Source organism: Rhizophagus irregularis, chromosome 16 (assembly GCF_026210795.1).
Source record: "Rhizophagus irregularis chromosome 16, complete sequence".
NCBI lineage: Eukaryota > Fungi > Glomeromycota > Glomeromycetes > Glomerales > Glomeraceae > Rhizophagus > Rhizophagus irregularis.
This window is the reverse complement of record NC_089444.1, coordinates 482,765-503,465: the sequence shown is the minus strand read 5'-3', so window position 1 is coordinate 503,465 and position 20,701 is coordinate 482,765. Positions and strand designations below refer to the sequence as shown.

At 25.8% G+C, this 20,701-nt stretch overlaps 3 protein-coding genes across 3 annotated transcripts; 1 reads left to right on the top strand and 2 right to left on the bottom strand.

The window, feature by feature from the left end:
* Positions 1-4,471, top strand: OCT59_007902 (uncharacterized protein; the record flags this gene model as incomplete). Its single annotated transcript, XM_025308569.2, has 11 exons — positions 1-267; positions 367-472; positions 704-828; positions 911-1,109; positions 1,242-1,360; positions 1,437-1,910; positions 1,978-2,448; positions 2,516-2,974; positions 3,053-3,158; positions 3,375-3,523; positions 3,611-4,471. The coding sequence occupies 11 exons, from the start codon at positions 1-3 to the stop codon at positions 4,469-4,471; spliced, it is 3,336 nt and encodes a 1,111-aa protein (XP_025171821.2).
* Positions 4,472-8,351: 3,880 nt separating this feature from the next.
* On the bottom strand, positions 8,352-9,632 carry OCT59_007901 (uncharacterized protein; the record flags this gene model as incomplete). The annotated part of the gene is made up of 1 exon (XM_025320247.2): positions 8,352-9,632. The coding sequence occupies one exon, from the start codon at positions 9,630-9,632 to the stop codon at positions 8,352-8,354; it is 1,281 nt and encodes a 426-aa protein (XP_025171822.1).
* Positions 9,633-11,886: 2,254 nt separating this feature from the next.
* Positions 11,887-12,902, bottom strand: OCT59_007900 (uncharacterized protein; the record flags this gene model as incomplete). The annotated part of the gene is made up of 3 exons (XM_025327344.2): positions 11,887-12,083; positions 12,163-12,315; positions 12,377-12,902. The coding sequence occupies 3 exons, from the start codon at positions 12,900-12,902 to the stop codon at positions 11,887-11,889; spliced, it is 876 nt and encodes a 291-aa protein (XP_025171823.2).
* Between the last annotated feature and the right edge of the window lie 7,799 nt (positions 12,903-20,701).

Genomic DNA, 20,701 nt, shown 5'->3' with positions numbered 1-20,701 from the left:
ATGGAAAATTCAGAAGAGAATTTTATAAATTTGACTGGTAGAAACGAAAAAATTGAAGAGCTTATTATTGAAATTCGATTAAAAGCCGATGCATCATTTGAACGGATACCATATGATCAGTTTAGTAATATTGAAAAAATTAATAATAGTGATGATATTGCAGTAACAACATGGAAGAATGTCCCACATCGTCTTCGGGGAAACACAAGTACGAAAGTTGTTAATTTAAAATATTTATATAACTCACAAGATATCACTCCCTATGAGGTACGAAAATTTTATGTTATTTTAGTTTTAAAAAATATACATATATGCTTTTTTTTTAATACTATAATATAACTGATAATAATTTAATTATTTAAATAGGTTAGACAATACTTAATTAGTTATAAAGACTATGGTCTAAAAATATATGGAATATCTCAAAATCCTGATACGAAAGATTATATTTTAGTTATTGAAGATGGATATTGTAAACATTGTGGGGAAAAATATAAAATTACATACTTTAAATGGTGCAAACCATGCCAAATAAAAAATTTAAAGGAAAATTTTAAAAATTGGACTAGTGGAAATGAAAAAATTGATGAATTTATTCAAGAAATGCAATTAAAAATAAATAGTCCATATGATATAGTATTTGAATGGATATCATATGATCAATTTAGTAATATTGAAGAAATAGGCAATACATTATATGCAGCATTATGGAATAATGGTCCATTGGAATATGATATGAATGAAAAAGAATGGACAAGAATACAAGATAGAAAGGTTACTTTGAAACAATATAACTCACAAAATACAATTGATGACTTTCTTAATAAGGTATGAAAGTTTAAGCATATTTATATTTTTTTTAGAAATCAAAGCCTCGTCACTTAGTTTTCTATCATTTCGAATAAAATAGGTTAAAGTATATGAAAGTTATATGATCTATGGAATATCTCAAAATCCAGATACAAAAGACTATTTAATAGTTCTTGGAGAATATAATGCAATGCATGATGAATATTGTAACAAATGTCTTGAAAAGTATACAGAACATAAATGGTGTAGACTATGTCTAATAAAAAATCTAAAGGAAAATTTTAGAAATTGGGCTAGTGGTAATGAAACAATTGATGAATTAATTCAAGAAATGCAATTAAAAATCGATAGCTCAGAAAATACAATATTTGAATGGATACCATATAATCAACTAAGTAACGTTAAAAATATCGGAATTAATTATCCAATAGGAACATGGAAGAATGGACCATTATATTATAATTTAAGTGAAATGAAATATACGAGAAATTCGGATAGAATAGTTTCTTTAAAATATTTGTACGATTCACATGAAGTTCAAAAAAATAGGGTATGAAATTTCTCTACAAATTTGATTTTTTTTAAAATGCTTTTCTTAATGTAATAATATTTTTTTATTTTAATAGATAAAGCATTACTTAAATTCACTTAATGAAGAGTCTAAGATATATGGGTTTTCTCAAAATCCCGACACAGGTCATTATATATTGGTTATTCAAGATATAAAGTATTGTGAAGAATGTGGTGAAGAATATACGGATATGATTTTTAGGTGGTGTAAACCATGTCAAATAAAGCATTTAAAGGAAAATTTTAAGAATCCCAGTGAAAATAATGAAGTTAATAAATTCATTCAAGAAAAGCAATTAGAAATTAATGATAAAGATAATATAATTTTTGAACGGATACCATACTTTCGGTTTAGTCATTTTAAAGAAATAAATAGTAATAGTTTAATATATTCAGCAGAATGGACAAATGGACCGTTGTGTTGGAATAAAAACATATATAAGAGAGATACTGATAGATTGGATAGGACGGTTAATTTAAAACTTTTACGTAACTCTCAAAATATTACCAATGAATTTCTAAATAACGAGGTACGAAATTTCTTTATAAATAATTTTTAATTTTTAAATATTTTCTTAGTAAACAACAATTTTTTAGGTTAAACAGTATACACTGTCATTTAAAGAAAACAAGAAGTTACTTAAAGCATATGGAATATCTCAAAATTCTGACACAAAAGATTTTTTTTTAGTTCTTCAAAATGGATATTGTGAAGAATGTGGAGAAAAGTACACAGAGATAGAATATAAATGGTGTAAACCATGCCAAATAAATTATTTGGAAAAAATATTCGCAAATATGACCAGTGAAAATGAGGAAATTGATAATTTTATTAAAGATATGCAATTAAAAATCAATAACTCAAAAGATATAGTATTTGAATGGATACCTTACAATCAATTTAATGATATAAAAAATATAGGAAATAAAGTTTATTCAGCGTTATGGGAAGATGGTCCATTAATATATGATTTAAATAAAAAGAAATGGGCGAAAGAACAGGCTAAGGAGATTACTTTGAAGTATGTATGCAACTCACAAAATGTGGTTGATGAATTTTTGAACAAGGTATGAGGAGTTTTAGTTTAATTTCAATACTATCTTATAGTGTTAATTTGTTAATATTTCATAATAGGTTAAAGTATATGATGAAATTTTTAAATTGTATGGAATATCTCAAGAACCTATTACAAAAGATTATATTATGGTTCTTCAAAAGAAATATGATGAAAACTATTGTGAAAAATGTATTGAAAAGTATACAGATATCAAGTATAAATGGTGTAAACCATGCCAAATGGATCGTTTGAAAAAAGTATTCACTTATTGGACCAGTGGGAATGAAAAAATTGATAATTTTATTCAAGAAATGCAATTAAAAATCAATAACCCAGAAGATACAATATTTGAATGGATATCATACGATCAATTTAATGATATTAAAGAAATAGATGAAACTGTATATTCAGCATTATGGAAAGATGGCCCATTAAAATTTGATTCGAACAAAAAGAAATGGGTAAAAGTGCAAGCTAAAGAAGTTATTTTGAAACTATATAACTCACAATATATGAATAATGATTTTCTGGATAAGGTATGATTGATTATACGAAATTTCCAATTTCTACAAATCTAATATAAATATTATTTCTTGATGTAATTAAATTTTTAGGCGAAGATATACAATAATATTTTCAAAATATATGGAATAACCCAAAATCCAGATTCAAAAGATTATGTTATGGTTCTTGAGAATTATCATAAAAGATATGTTAAAAGTTATTGTGAGACATGTATTGAAGAATATACAGATACAATTTTTAGATGGTGTAAACCATGTCAGATAGACTATTTAAGAAAAAATTTTACAAACTGGAGTGGAAATGAAAAAATTGATGAATTTATTAAAGAGATGCAACTAAAAGTTAATAATCCAAATGATATGGTATTTGAATGGATACCATATAATCAATTTAAGATTATTAAAATAATAGGTAAAGGTGGATTTGCTATAGTGTATTTAGCAAAATGGAAAAATGGTCCATTGCATTATGATAATGAATGGAAGAGAAGACCATGTAAAAAAGTTGCTTTAAAGTATTTATATAAATCACGAAATAAGATTAATGAATTTATAAATGAGGTGTGTGATTCATGAAAATTTATAACAATTATAATTACTAATTAATATACATTCTTTAATATATTAACAAACTATTATACTTAACAGATTAGGGCATATTCGATGAATAAGTGTGGTAGTAATATTATTAAAATATATGGAATATCTCGAGATCCAAAAACAAAAAATTATATAATAGTTCTTCAATATGCAGAAGGTGGAAATTTTAATGATTGGATAAATAAATGTTATAAAGATTTTGATTGGAACAATAAATTACGAACATTATATAATATTATTTTTGGTTTAAATGAAATTCATCAAAAAGAGATGGTTCATCGTGATTTTCACACAGGAAATATATTATTTGAATTTGGTTATGTTAATCAATATAATGATACATATATTTCAGATATGGGATTATGTGGAGAAATTGGCAATGTAGATAAATCCAAAATTTACGGGGTTATGTCTTATGTAGCTCCAGAAGTATTAAGAGGAAAACCCTACACTAAAGCAGCAGATATATATAGCTTTGGTATGATCATGTATTTTGTAGCAACTGGAAGACAACCTTTTTCTGATCGTGCGCATGATGAATTTTTGGCGTTGGATATATGTGATGGAATTAGTCCTAAAATCAAAGAATTAGAAGCACCAAAATGTTATGTTGAATTAATGAAAAGGTGTTGGGATTTGGATCCAAACAATAGACCAAATGCTATTGAAATAGAAAGTATTGTTCATTCATATAACTTTAGTTTAAATGGTGAAATTAAAGAGCAATTTAAAGAAGCAGAAGAATACAGGAAAGAAAATATTTTATCTATCGGAATTAACCGATCATCAACACATCCACAAGCTATTAATATATCTCGATTATTAAACCCTTTTACAAAGGACCTTCCAAAATGCGATAAGAATGATGATCATTCTGAATGCTTAGACTGCGCAATTACCAAGTTATAGATTATATTTATTTAAATTTATCCACATTCCCTTCTAATTTAGTATCTAGGCATTATTCAAATTATATAGTAGGAAGAAACAATTTTATTATTTTAATTGTATTTTATTATTTTTTTAGGATATTATATGGTTTTTGATTATAAAGTATATGTAATAAAATTTTTTTTTTATAAATAAAAATCAGTTTGCAATTGAGCAAATCATTATATTCGGTAATATGTCGTGTTTGTTACGCAACGGAAAATGGTTTATGGTATTATTGGGAAAATGTTCGTTTATTGTATCAAAACAATTATATAGTGGTAAATTATTGGATGCTATTAGTAAGAGGATTATTTATAAAGTATATAAAGGATCAGATACTCTTAATACTGAGAAAAGAGTCAAAAGACAATAACCATTCTAAGTAGTTATTAACAATATAGTGGATGTCATAATAGAGCTTTTCTATCAAAGGGAATGAATTGAAATTTATAGAAAAATATGAAGAAAAGTTTAAAAGTTATTAACCACCTGTGAATCCAAGAAATTATATGAAATGAATAGTGCTATAAATCATCTCATACATATGCGTAATATTATCATCACGGAGGATGTCCGTTTAAAAAGATGGATAAAAATTCCATCAATATTGGGTAAAAGTTTCAGAATAAAAAGCCTATTATTATTAGCTGAATAAGGCATATTAAAAAGGTTCAGAATTATGATATAAATCAGTCAGATAGAGACTAAATCAATGGGAAGAGATAAAAATAAAAAAAATCTGTATTAAATGTTTAAAAATCCTCTTCACGCACACACGCCTAGCAAAAAACTTATAATAATAATAAATGTTTAGAAATAATTATTGACAAATGTGAAAATTCAATAATTTTAGATAATAATTGCAATTAATTGCCAACAATAAATTGACTACTAGTGAATTTTTAATCGGAATTTTTTTTTTTACAAATATTTATTTTTTTTTCGATCTTTTTCTTCCCCCTTTTTTTTTAATTTTCATTTTTTTTTCTTGAACCGATCTTTTACAAATGCTATGGTTCTTTCTTTTTTTCAAATTTCCTCTTTTCTCTTTCGAAACACCTTTTTTCTTTTACTTAAAAATTTTTCGTTTTTTTTCCTCTTTCTTTTTTTTTTTTGTTTTTTTTTTTCATTCTTTTCACCATTTAGATTTGGTTTTTTTTCCAAAACCGAAAAGTTATTATTTTTCTTTTTAGGATTTATATTATGTTTTTTCGGTCTTTTTTTTTAGACCATATTATTGATTTTTTTTTGAATTTTTTTTTCGGTCATTTTGAACCGAATTATTGTCCTTTTTTTTCAGAATTTTTTTCGGTACTTATTTTTTTTTTTCTTTCTTTATCCTTTTTCTTTTCCCCAAATTTTTTTTTCCCGAATACATTCTTTCACCATTTAGGTTTGGATCGGTGATCAGATCAATGTTGCGGTACACAACAATTGCCCTTTTTCCCAATTCTTATTAATAATAATAATATTTTTTTGTATCAAACTCAATAATAGACTAACATAATTACTTATTTATTTATTCTTTTAACAATAGATCGTTATAATTAATTTTTCTGGGGAATTTTTTCTTTTTCTAGAGGATGTAATTTTTTTTAAAGCTATAATGAAATTTTTTAAGATAAAAAAAAAAGATTTTTTTGTAACAATGTAACAATAAACTACTTATACAAAATTATCTTTGTAAATGTATAAATAAATCATAAATTTAACAGTACTGCAATATTTGTTTCGTGTTAAATAAAATTTGCATTTAATAATAATATTTCATATACTGTATAACACTTGCACACAATTCATTGTATCATATAAATTGTGGAATTTATTACATTTATTTCCTACTAATGCCATTATAAATAGTAAAAAATTAGACCTATTCACACTACATGACAAATAAAATATAAGTGTGTTATTATTATTCTCTTACTTGATGCGCAAGTATCATCCCTGGCGCAACGCGACGGGTTACGCCTAGTATATATTTAATAAAAAATAAATGAAATAATAATCTAATGGAAGTTTATTTATAGCTTCCATCAAAGACTTCTAGATATATTATACAATTACAATGTTATAAATATAACCATTGTATTGTTTTTTTCTAGTCATACAATATAATAAGGATATAAATATAAATATATATGAAGTCAAAAAATTTAGATCATTCAAGAATATTTCGTTATTTTGTATTTTGTATAATGATCTAACTGTATACATTTTCTTTTAATGAAAAATAAGTAAATCACTTTAAAGTATAGAAATTTAAATTTAAAATGCTATTGAAATAAATAAATATATTGTTTTAATCATTTCATCTTTCTCGGCATTCGTGACCTCATCTTTCGGTAAATTATTTAGCCAGTTGTTATGACCCAAATCCCGGTGAAAATACTCTACCCTTAAGTTTCAGCAGCGGATTCAATGCGATTGTAAATCTACTAAGAATTTTGAAATGAAGAAGAAAAATGTCAAAACAAAGAGTAATTTTATATTGTTCTTATAATGAATTAATATTTAATTGTATACATTTTAAAAAATTCAAAAGATTTTAATCCAATTCTTTTGATTTTCAAATTAATTTAATGTTTGATTTAATTTTACTATAACAGCAATCTTTTTTTTTAAAAAAAAAAGATTAATAAAATTTTCACATATTATAAGAAATTTTTCATATTGATATTTTTCCTGCAAAATGTAAGGGGAATAAGGAACAATTTGAAATTGAAGACAGAAATAAAAAATTTAGTTAGTTTGTAAATATTATTTAAATATTAACTGTTAAATATGCAATAATAAAATTAAACAAATAATTTACGAATTTTTTAAATAAAGAATTTAATATTATATAAATTTGTAATAATAAAGTTAAATAAATAACTTACCCTATATTATTAAAATAATTTTTTAAATTAAGAATTTAATTAATAATTAGTTTAATTATATATGTGTACGTAAATATTATATAAATATAGAGTTAAATTTATGGTACTTTTGTTACACAAAGTATTACATAAGGCACAAATACTTCTTTTAAACTAAAATATTCAAATTTAGCGGATATGCTTATGAGCTACTGTATGTTATTAAATAATTTGAATTTAGTTAGTTTAAATTATATGTAAAAATATATAAATATGTAATTATAACGGGCGGAATAAATAACCAATAAAAGGCTGGCAGAGGCTATGATTATCGCGAGGACTTCGACGATAGAGTTAAACGTCGGCACTGGACTGCTTTTATGGTTTCTAGAGTGTGATGTTTATAGGCTTGGTACTTCGTTTTTCAAGTAAATAATTCCTGAACTTTCGCTGTAAGCCGCAGGTGACGCAACTAACTCTCGTTTTGGAGAAATGATAAAAATTGTTAATTTATCTGATGGATTTCGGGATCGGCAGCGGTCACGGGAACAATTTGAATATTTTGCGTCCATCGCAGCTTTTATCTAAAACTATTGGAAAATTGTAAGATTAATCTATGATAAGGCACATTATTTATAAAAAGTAGTTAAATATAAATGTTTTGATCGGGTATTTATCTTGCTTTTATATCAGCAAATTTACCATTACATTTTTTACAATGTTACAAATCATATCAAATTTTCAATAAAATTTTTTATTCTCAATTTTAATAAATTCAAGAACTTTGTGACTATTTAAAGATATCGTTCTATTATCTAATATTTTTCACAAAAAAAAAAAAAAAAAAAAAAAAAAAAAATTTACAAAAAATATAAAATTCGATCAAAAAAAAAAAAAAAAAAATTAAATTAAATTAAATTCTCATTATAAAATAAATTCTAAAAAAATTTTAAATATATAAAGAGCTTTTGAATAATTTTTTTATATATTTAATTTTATGGAGTACGTAAGAAAGAGTCAGGGGAACCATTTTTAAGACCTTTAATAGTATTCTTTGATGATAATCTATTAAGTATATTAGACATTTCATTAGGAGATCTATTACCAAATTCTGAAATTATAAGAGCTATTGTACCAGCAACATGAGGAGAAGCTTGAGAAGTACCGGATAATTCTAAAACATCATCATCAGATTGATTACCAGCACCTTTAATATTAACACCAGGAGCGAATATATCAAGACATCTTCCAAAATTTGAAAAATCAACAACTTGATCACTATCTTCTTCTGTAGCACCAACAGTGATAGCAGTAGGAGCAGAAGAAGGAGAAGATTTACAAGCATCTGTATCATCATTACCAGCAGCAACTACTACATGAATACCAGCATTGGTAAGATTTTCTATAATATTATTCATAGATTTTGAAAAATCACCATTAAGTGACATATTAATTATTGTATTCTTATTTTGATTCTTATTATGTTCATTAAGTACAAAGGACATAGCATTAATAATATCAGATTTTGAAGCATCACCAGTAACGTCAAAAACTCTAACAGCTATAATATTTGCTTTTCTTGCTACACCAAAAGTAGTTCCAGCAACAATACTAGCAACCTGAGTTCCATGACCATCTTCATCTTGATCATTACAATCTTTACAAAAAGAAGCACCAAATCTTGCACGATTTCCAAATTCTTTATGAGTAATTCTTACACCAGTATCAATTATGTAAATATTTGTACCTTCACCGGCACTAACAGGATAAATGAATTTTCCATCTAATGGACGTCTAGATTGATCGATACGATCAATATTCTTTGTTGGATTCTTTGCTATAGTACGTTTAGTAAAATCAAGAGGTAATACACGATTAATTTTAAAAAGACCATCCTTTTCAATATTAATACCGGGTATATTAGAAAGATGTTTATCAATAAATGATTTTGTAAAATAACCACAATATCCGTGAAGATAACCTTTAACGGAAAAATCCATGAGAGTATTTTTATCATTTAATAACTTATTTGGAATTATATGTTTTATGGGTCTTTTCCAACAATTTTGCATGGTATCAAAATGATTTTCAATTGCTTCATTATCAGATTTATTAAATGTGATAATATATTTTTCACCTTTTTCATTGAAGTGATCATCAATTTTATCTAAAGGTCCAGGACATTTTAAATTTTTTTTTGTTGATTCAACTGAAGAAACCAAGAAACTAATTATCACAGCAATAGAGAAGATTTTAATGAAGCGTGGAATAATCATTTTGTTTGATTAATAAATAATTCAAAATAATGATAAAAAATGAATGATGAATGTTTTTTCATGTAATTAAACGAAAGGTTCTAATCTAAAAGAAGGTAAGGTCTAAAGGTTTAAAAACCTATAGAAATTATGAATGGATAATAAAGAGTTGATAAATTATTTCGCCACTTTTTTATTAAAAATAAAGGTGGAATAACGATAAAGATTTACTTTTTGAAAAGAAGATTCGAATTGGGAATTCTTTATATATAAATTAATTTCATAATTTTAATATATTATATTTTCGTTACGTGTAATATAAAAATGAATTTACTTTTATTGTACATTACTATATTTTATTCTTTTTGATTGTTAACTTAATTCGATTAACAAATGTATGCAATTAAATTAATCTAATTTGCTGATCATCTCCGTTTTTAAGAAAATCTTTGGCGCAGCAAATAAGAACAATACGAGTTTTTATTTTAAGAAAAGTACTGTTATTAAATAATGGGAATTTATGATCATATAATAAATATATATATATATTACATTCAATATCGGTTCATCCGGATTTGATTACGAGAAAAAATTTTTTTCATTATGTAGATTAAATTAAGGACAATTATACGATAAATTAGATTTTGTGTAACAATATTAGAATATATATGGTTGATAAAAGTATGACGAATAATAGAAATTATCGACGTTTTCGTAAAATAATGAAAAAACCAAATGTATTTTAACGTTTATTATTATTATTATTATTATTTTAACTTTATTTATTATTATTTTTTTTTTTATTTTTATATTATTTTGTTTTTATTTTATTTTATTTATTTTATTATTTTTATTATTTTTTTTTTATTAAAAAGAAAAAACTAATAAAACTTATGTTAGTAGAATAATTATCATCCTATGTCAATTTTTTTTAACGCATTTTTTTTTCTTAATAGAAAAATTAAAAAGTATCACGTTAAGGTTATTTTTAATTTTTTTTTAAAAAAAAATAAAGTTTATTTTTAAAAAGTATCTAAAATTAAAACAATCAATCATTTGCGTACTGCAGTATTTTCAGTAATAATATAATAATGTAATAATGAAGTATATATATGGTATTACAACATTTTTAGTGTGACATTAATTAAAGCATTAAATTTATGCAATTGATCAAGTTCATGTCATGCAATTGTATCCGAAATCTTTCTAAAATTGTATTTCAATAAGAATTTTCTTATGTGAGATCTTTAATTTAAAAAAAAAATAAAAAAATAACAATGTAAATAAAAAAATATTAAATGTTTAACGAAAAAACAAAAGAAAAATGTTGAAAAGATTCTAATAATCGAATGAAAATTCGATCATATTTTAAATGTTAATAATTTAATATAATATTTTTTTTAAAAAAAGAATAAATTCATTCATAATAAATTTAATACAGAAAAATAAATGAATTAAAATTATCAATTTAAAGTTTATGCATGATAATAATTATTAGAACATTACGAGAAATATAAGTAATAATAGGACAAAACAACAACACGATTAATAGAGAACGGAAAACAAGTGTAGTTAGTACCCAAATATTACAGGTTTCGTAAATCATAAAAAGTTAAAGGTCAAAATTACAAATCGAAAGTAATAAATATTTATATTAATAATAATGATTTTCAAATTTACCCAATAATCTACCAATCAGTATTATCTCATTATATGAATAAAATAGCTAATTATCAAGTTTTATATGAATATTTTTTAACATACGGAAATTTGGACGATGCTTACGGCGGTTGCATGATTATCGGCAACAAACTGCGGATAATTCAATTAATTATATAGATGTATTTACGTTAGGATGCGCTTCCCCAATAACGTAAAAAAATTTGCGCATATTTTAAAAAGTTGTTGTGTAATTTGTGATACGATAATATTTGACGGTAAGATTGACGTCATCATCATCATAACGCACATGACACTGACGGCCGTCAAAAACACGTGATTTTTTTTTTTTGAATATTCCGTATACAGTGTATCATCTAGTTTCGCAAATGTAATCTGAGATTGATATTTGACTAATAATATACATTGAATAAATCTAATTCCGCGTTATACTTTTGCAAATTTCGAAAATCTATCTATCATTATTACTTGGTAATCCTAGCAGATTAGCAATCTCCTTGTTTGATCTAAACCACTTTTTACCCCATTCGAGAAATGATAAATTTTCTCCATTGATCTCGGCCTTCATTTTTGAAAGCCATTTCTGAACGTAATTTTAGTCATGGTTATCCGGAATTGCCATGAATTCTGGAATTCTGTTCATAAAGAAACGGCAAGCAGAAACAAGAGTTGCAGCCTTCTTTTTAATTAATATAAAATGAATTTTGGCTTGATCTTCTTTGAATTTTTCGTATTTATTAGAAAATGTTAGCAATTCTTGATGCAGAATTTCAAAGAACTGAGTAACAACACCTATATAAAATCCCATGTTAGTATGAATGAGATAAATTTGAACTTTTTCTACCAAAAAATTCGAGCGGAAATAAAATACCTAAAATACCTATAGCATTAATAAATTCATTAATAGACTCGACTAAAGTTACCTTAATGGCCTTAGCTCCAGCAACTGCAAGTTTTTTCTCTTCATTAATGGCTATTTCTTGTGCAATAATGGCTTTCTGTTCACTAGCGATAATTGGGGGAGCTGTTAACAATAGGAATAAAGGCTAAAACAAGGGCCAATTCATCCTTTTCCATAGCTTTACGACGTAGTTCCGCCTCATAACGTCTGGTTTCCATTTGTAAATCATTTAAAACGATGTTTGCTTGATCCTCTAGTTTCTTGAATTCAGCGTAAACAGCTTTATGAAGTTCTGATACGTATTTACTAAGTTTGTAGTTTTCTTCTGCTTTTTTAGCCAATACATGAACATCTTCCTTGAATTCATCAAAGGATATGGCATCATAAGTTTCACTGAACTCTTGGAGATGTCGGATGAGCGTGGTTGCAATTGGTAGAATCTGGATGCTGTATACCTTTGCTTCATTGGTAACAGAACTACGAAGATTGACAAATGACCACAAAGATGAATCTGCTCTAATATAAGCGCTGCGGAGAGACAAACTGGCAATTTCCAGCATTATCAAAGCCTTCATAACATTACTACTGAGCTCGTTATCACTATTTTCTGTTAATTTTACTTCTGTAGATTCTACCCTCGGGTAAGAAATGTGGTTGACACAAATGAGGTAGAAAAAATACAAGACTACTCTCCTTGACATAAATTTCATTTTAAACCGAAATTTTTTTATCAGAAATGTACATAGATATTATAGAGGTTGGAACCGACCAAAAAAACCTTAACCGATTAATAATCGACTAATCAGTTACCATAACCGAATAATAATCGGTTAATTAATCGGTTAATTAATCGGTTAATTTGTGATGAGGTTAACCGATTAATTAATCGGTTAATATATAAATTTTGCACCCTATATGGATAATATACATGTATTATTTCAAAAAGTTATATCAAATTTTAATGGGAAACGAGAACTGACTTTAATTCAAGGTTTACTTAAATGGAAATTAACAATATTAATGATAGTGGAATTGAATTGCAAGTTTTTAGGAATGTTTTTATTCCGCCGCCCATTTGAATATTTTGCGTAATATATATCACATGACATTTAGCTACGCCATAAATAACTTAAAATAAAAACAAATACTTATAAAAGCATTTAAATATGTTACAAAAAAATATATAATAAATGACCAGATAGAGATTCATTTTCAATAGGTCTATAATCAATATATTCTGAAAAAATGTCATTTGTTTCATTATCACCCATATTGTATAATTTTTTTTATAATAAATTAAAATTTCTCAAGTTTTTATAAAAAGTTTAAATGGGTTTATTTTTTTGACAAGTTATTCAATACTGTATATTAAAAAAAACTTCTTATCGGAATTTCGGGATAAAAAATCATCTAATCTGAGAAAATGATCTGCATATTATTTTAACCGACTAAATTAGTCGGTTAATTAATCGGTTAATTTAGTCGGTTAATTAGTCGATTAACCGATTTTTTGATACTTCTAACTGATTAACCGCCTTAACCGATTAATTAATCGATTAACGTTAATCGGTTGCAACCTCTAAGATATTATAGAGAAATTGTAGCTCATATATATATACATATAAAGATTGTTGTATCATAGCGTGAGAATACTGATATGCATATACTGATATGCATTACCATTAATTCCAAAAATTATCTTCAATGGTAACGAACCTAAAAACAAGCTTGGAACGCCTTCTGATCATTGCTTTATATGTGAAGATAATCAAATCATAAATCATAACGGGAAATTATACTCACAAAAAGAAATGATCGGACTAATCAGAGGATGACAATTCAAAATGATTTGAATATCCGAAATGGATTCGCGGATTCATCCGTTACCCATCTGGATATCCGCCGAATACATCCGGATGTATCGGATTATGGATTCATCCGGATCTTATTACTAATTCATTTCGGATATTTATTTTGTTTTTTAGTTTTTTTTTTTTTTAAAAAAAAAACCTTTTCTTTTTTGTAGGAACGGGTTTTCGTGGTGATCAGCTCTTTGTCAAAATTGAGGTTTTGTACCTTTGATTTTAGGGAGGTTATTTTTAGTAAAATAACATTTTTTTTCTGGATTTTTATTCGAAGTATAGTTTGGAAGGGTGACAGTTCAATCTAATGTTCATAAAGCTTAAAGGATTGAAAAGTGATTTTTAAAGACAGCAGAAAACCAGTCTTGTAGTTTTATATTCGAATATTTGGAGTAAAATAACTTTCCCATAGTATAATAAATCTGTATGGAATAATGCTTTAATGTAAAGTTTCAACTTGTAGGTAGAAGGCGCAGTTGTCTTGGGAAGTTGTACTCTTGTTTTTTTGAGAATAAAGTAACAAAACAATATTTTTTTATGGTTCTCTAGGTGGTAAAATGATCAATATGAAAACAGCGTTAGAAATCATTTTTGCCATCGAAAGACCATATATAGATTGATTCGTAACACTCCTTCTGAGTCATTTAAAAAGAAGAAGGATGCTAAATACTCTTCGGACAGAGTATTGAAAATTATAGTCAAAAGAAAGAAGAACAAGTTCCAGAAGCCTAATAACTTGAAAACATGTAGCAACAGGGACGTTCTAATTAATGTTTGTACTTTCCTGGAAGAAGAAATTATTTTTTAATAAAATAATGAAATAATGGACATTTATCAATTACTATTTATGGTTGAAATTAATACTTAAAAATGTAACGTTGAGCACTTGAGCATGTAATTCGAAAAGCTTAAGTTCTTCAATGGAAAAAATTCAATTTCAATTTTTTGCATTCCAGTATTGTTTGTTCCCACTTTTCATATCTATAGTACTATATAGCCTTTTAATTTTAACAATTTAATCAGATTTTACAAAAACAAAAATGGAAAAATGCGATATTTATATTTATTATAATATGATATTAATGTTTAAATGTTTTATCTATAAAAATAAAATATTATTTATCGTTAAAAACTTTAAAATTGTTCACCAAAAAAATATTGTCTATTGTTTGGGCTAATAAAAATTCATAAATTGTAATTTAAGCAGTAAATTTATTGACCAAATTACCAAATTATATAAATTTTATGCTAAAATTATGTAAATTTTGTGACCAAATCAATGTAAATTCAGTGTAAGTTCTATGATCAAATCATGCAAATGATGCGGAATTGTGCATTTTCATATATCCCTATATAGATATGTTATTTCTAAGGAAAAATTGTATAAAAACCTTATCCAATTTTTTTATAGGTCTAATTATAATAAAATTTCACTATTCATTAATATTTAAAGCTGCTTAATGTTTACTTGTTTAATTAATATAATTAAATAGTATCTTTAATTTAAATGTATTTTTTTTAAATAATAACTAGGGTGGTGTCAGGAATCAAGTTGTTATTTATTGAGGGTTGTGTATTTATGTTTTTGTTTGTAATAATGTAGAATATATTAAGAAAAAATCTGTTTATGGATTTTTTTCGCTTTATTATCAATTTTCTCATCCGCTTTTAGGTATCTACATTTTATATTAAATTTGTCAGCAACATTTTCCTTTCCAACAAATCTAGTAACATTAAGTTTGATACTTATACGTAACCAATGAGAAAAACAAAGATTGAACTAATCATCAAATGATCACCTGCATTAGCTGTCATCTGATTTATTTTTTTATTTTTTAATTTTTAAAAAAAAGAATTAATAATATTTTCTTTGGGTTAATAAATTAAAAATTACCTCCGAAATATCATCATGAGGAGGTTCCTTATTGAGAAAAATTTTCCTGTAAACCTAACTATATCACCAGATGTAAAATCGGGAATCCATTTTGGAACTGATGGATTTTTTGGAAAAAAGGAAGTATTATCTTTTTCTAATAGTTTCTTTTATCACTTTCTCATTAAACAATTGAATAAATTACACAAATTAAAATGAGTTTTGCTGGCATAGTATTTATTTATTTTTATGTAAGGAATAGATATTTTATTTACTAATATTTTTCTTAAACGATTTTTTTTTCTTTTTTTTCTTTTTTTTTCAAAAAAAAGAGATATTTATTATCGCTATTTTCGATTTAGTTGAAACTGATTAAATTATAAATAAAAATAATAAAATACCGAAAACACTTACGTCACATGTTGATCAACAATGATCAGCCAATGAAATTTAAACACATAATAATTTACTGAATAAAAAAATTATTTTTTGTGTTCAAACGTTCAAAAGAAAAAATTTTAACATTATGCCTTTAATAATTAGAAAATTTCACCAACCATTTAAAAACAATAATTACTACTTTATAATATTTCGATTATCTGTAATTTGATTTGAATAATTTTTTATTTAAAGATTTAAAGTTTATATAATTATAATGATTTTTTTTTAAAAAAAAAATCAAAATCTTAGTGTTCTGTTAATTTGTAATTTAAATGATTTTTTAATTTTTGAAAGAAACAAATCTTTTTCTAATCATAATCCAAAAATTGCCCTAACTCAAGTACCCACCACATTTATCTATAGATATAAATATTTATCTCTAACTGTATATAAAAATATCTTGTTTATCCAACAAGGTCTATAATAAAATGAATAAAAATAAAAATCAGTAATTATTACTTGCTAATATTACCAATATAATAATAATAAACTTAGTTTACCTTTAAAATAATGTTAAACTTTGCAATCTAAAATACTGGCAAGTACTTTATTATTATTTAATAAGTATTTTCAGTTAAATACTCCAGTTAAATAAAAAAAAACAATAATATTTAGTGTGAAGTTACAGTTTTCAGTGAGGGACTGCTATTATACTCCCATTTAATATATTCAGTTGGAGTTGAATCGCTAGTAATCTCCCATTAAAACATTACGAAAATAAAAAAAAAATAATAAAAATAATACAGGAGTGGCTTAGCATGATGCGTCAATCAAAATATTTTATATGTTCATATGTGAAACGTGATGCTTTATTAGTACAGTTTCACAAAATTACGAGTTTTCAGTCTTTTTATTATAATTGATCGACAAGCCGCAGTTTCAACCAAATTGAAAACGGCGATAAATATTTTTTTATGAGTGTTATCTATATATATTTAAAAACACTGCAATCACGTGAGCATTATGTTTAGACTACCCACATAAATAACTATTTACAAATTGTGTAACTGCAGTGCATGACATACATGACGCAATAGCATCGATTTTGAGCACGTCTGAAATGCGCATTTAAACAATTTGCATACACTTGAATAATATCACGTGACTAAAAATGGGATGTGCCGATTTAACCATCACCGTTCACGTGACTGCCTCATTCGCGTTGTTTATATTTATCTCAGCGACTTAGTTTTTTTGAGTGGTCTGATGCTTATTTGTCACCCCCTGTAAGTGTATGCAAATTGTTTGAATGCCTGAAATGCGTGTCAGGTTGACAGCGCAGTGTGGCGCAGTAATTTCAAAAAAAATAAGTTAAAGATTTTCTTTTTAATGTAATATTTTCAAATTTACACATTAGATGTATTTTCATCTGTTTTACAAAATTCACTTATAAATGGAAGGAGGTTTTGGAAGTAGATTTTGACTTTAGTATATAACAACTGATTTTATCGTCTTTGCCGATCATTTCCAAAATTGGATTTGTCAAAAAAACAGTTTTTGTTAAATAACTCGAAAATGGCCTTCTAAACCACCCGTATATTCTCTAAGTAAATTTGCAGAGCGGACGAAAATACATCTAGTGTAGTAATTTAAAGGTTTTATTTTAAATAAAAAAAATTGCAATTTAATTTTTTTGGAAAAAATCGCTGCGCCACACTGCGCCGTCAACCTGACACACATTTCAGACGTGCCGATTTTGATAGTAACAATAAAAATATGTTACACGTTTAATTTACTTTTTTATTATTTTTTTATTTCCCTTTTTTGTTTCTTCTTTTTCTTTACTTACTATTGTTTTTTTCCCTTTCCCTTTCTTCAACAACAAAAAAAGAGAAGCAAAAAAAAGAACCCACCACACGTAAGAACTGGGACCTAAATGGAAAGAGAGTAGAGGTTAGAACGAATGAAAAATGAGACAAAACAAACAAAACAAACAAAAAATGAAAACAAGATGCACCTTAGATCCAAAGAGCCAGGACCTAAATGAAGAGAGTAAAGGTAAGAATGAATGAAAACAAAACAAAACAAACAACACAAACAAAATGAAACAAAAAATGAAAAAATATGCACCTTAGGGTTGAAGAGCTGAAAGAACTGGGACCTAAAAGGAAAGGTTAGAGGGTAGAACGAACAAAAAATAAAACAAAACAAACAAAAAATGAAAACAAGATGCACCTTAGAGCCAAAGAGCCAGGACCTAAATGGAGAGAGCAAAGGTAAGAATGAACGAAAAATGAAACAAAACAAACAAAACAAACAACACAAACAAATGAAACAAAAAACAAAAAAACATGCACCTTCATTGCAGAAATTTCATATTTTTAAACAACGTTTACACTGCGCCAAAATCACGTGGTTCATCCGTTGTTTTGTGCGTCATTATTGAACGTCATACAATGCATTGCAAAAGTGAGAAAATGTATCGCCACTATGCTTTTTTAATTACTGTAACAACGACTCCACTATACCTATTTTACTATTGCGAATATACAGTCAAAATACAATTACTTATTATTTACAACGTTGTAAACATACTTTAAATGCAATTTATTTTTACGCAAATACCTATTATTAATAATAATATCTATAAAATACATAAAAGCATCTAAAATAAATTATTTTATAAACATTTTGTAGTAACTGATGTTTTTGTTAAAGAATAATTCTCTTGCGTAAGTCTTATTTTATTTGTGTTCAAAGACTTGGCCACTTAAAAAAGAGTAAAATAAAATGTTAGTAAAAAGCCCTAAAAATGTTTGTTAAAGAATTAATAAAAGCCTCCTCTTACCAAGTTTTTCTCGCGTCCAAATACTTAAGGAACTGGTTATCTACAAAAAGAAAAAACAAAATATTAGAAATGTATAATAATAAGTTTTAAAAAAAAAATTTTCAAATTTCTTACCACATTATACGCGTCTAAAAAAAGAGCAAAACAGTAAAGTTAAAACGTTAATAAACGTTTCACTAAAGAAATATTCAAAAAAGTATTTCAAATACCCCTATCAAGAGATTATCTACACAATCAAAGATTCAGTCACCTAAAAAAAGGGTAAAATTAAAATGTTAGTAAAATGCTTCATTTAAAAATTAAATTCAAAAAAATAATTTAGATTTTCATACCAAAATTCTATGCGTCCAAAGACATGACCGTCTAGAAAAAAAAATATAAATAAAATAGAAATGTTAGTAAAATATTTTGCGGTATTACCAAAAGTCTACACGTCAAAAAATATCTAAGTTAAAATAAAAAAAAAAAACTTTATCTTTCCTTCTCAAAATCCTGCATTTCAAAAAAATTAAAAAAATATATATTTTTTATTTTAACTTTAGGTAATGGATTCTTTTAGACGGCTAAATAAAATTTTTTAGCACCCTTACCAAATTCCCAAGCATCACAACTCACAAGGATAATAAATATAATATTTTGGAAATATTATTATGAGCACCCGTTTAATATCATTAAAAATTTTCTCAAAAACCCTTTAAGCTAATTGATATGAAAGTAGCTTAAAGTACTTCATATTCTTTGTTTCTCTACTAATAATAATTTTCTTTTTATATGAATAATAAATGTTGCTTGTTTTGCTAACTATATTAGTACATCCAAATAAAGGCTGAAATGAAGACAAATTTATAAAAAAAAAGAAAGAAAATTAATATATAAAATGAAAAAAAATCAAAATTGATAAAAATAAAAAACCCACCTAAGAGAGCACCATTCACAGAATGTTCAGCCCTCTTAATTTCAAGCCGTTGGTAATATTGTTGTTTATGGAAAGAGAGTGTAAAAGATAAATATGAGAGGGAAGGAAAAGAAAGATTAAGAAAAAGGAATGGAGAAGGTAGAACGAGAGAAAAAAAGTTAGCTTCTTTTCTTTTTTCTTTAACAAAAAAAGATTATCGGTGTCTGAACTGGAAGTATCTGAAGAAGATATCACGTGATACATGTAACATTAATTATTATAAATAGGGCATATTCTAAACTATTTTTAAGAAAAAAAACTCTCTCCCCTTTCTGTTTTTTTTACTAAAAATCCGCAGTATACAAATATTTACTTAGTTCTTTCACCGCTTAAGCGGCAGAGAAGAGGACCGTAACGGTCTTTTAACGGAAAGTCCTTCTCACTTCACACTGCCGACTGAAGTTTTTTTTACATTTTACTCACCCTTTGACTATAATATGTCGTCTTTAAAATCCTCCCATACTTCTGTCGAGAATTTTGACTTTGAAATTTCTTTCAAAAAATTTCACGTGACTCATCCCAATCGGGCAGGGCACAACAAGATTTACAATTTCAGGAGGTCAAAAAGTTTCTTTTTTGAGCTTGCCGAT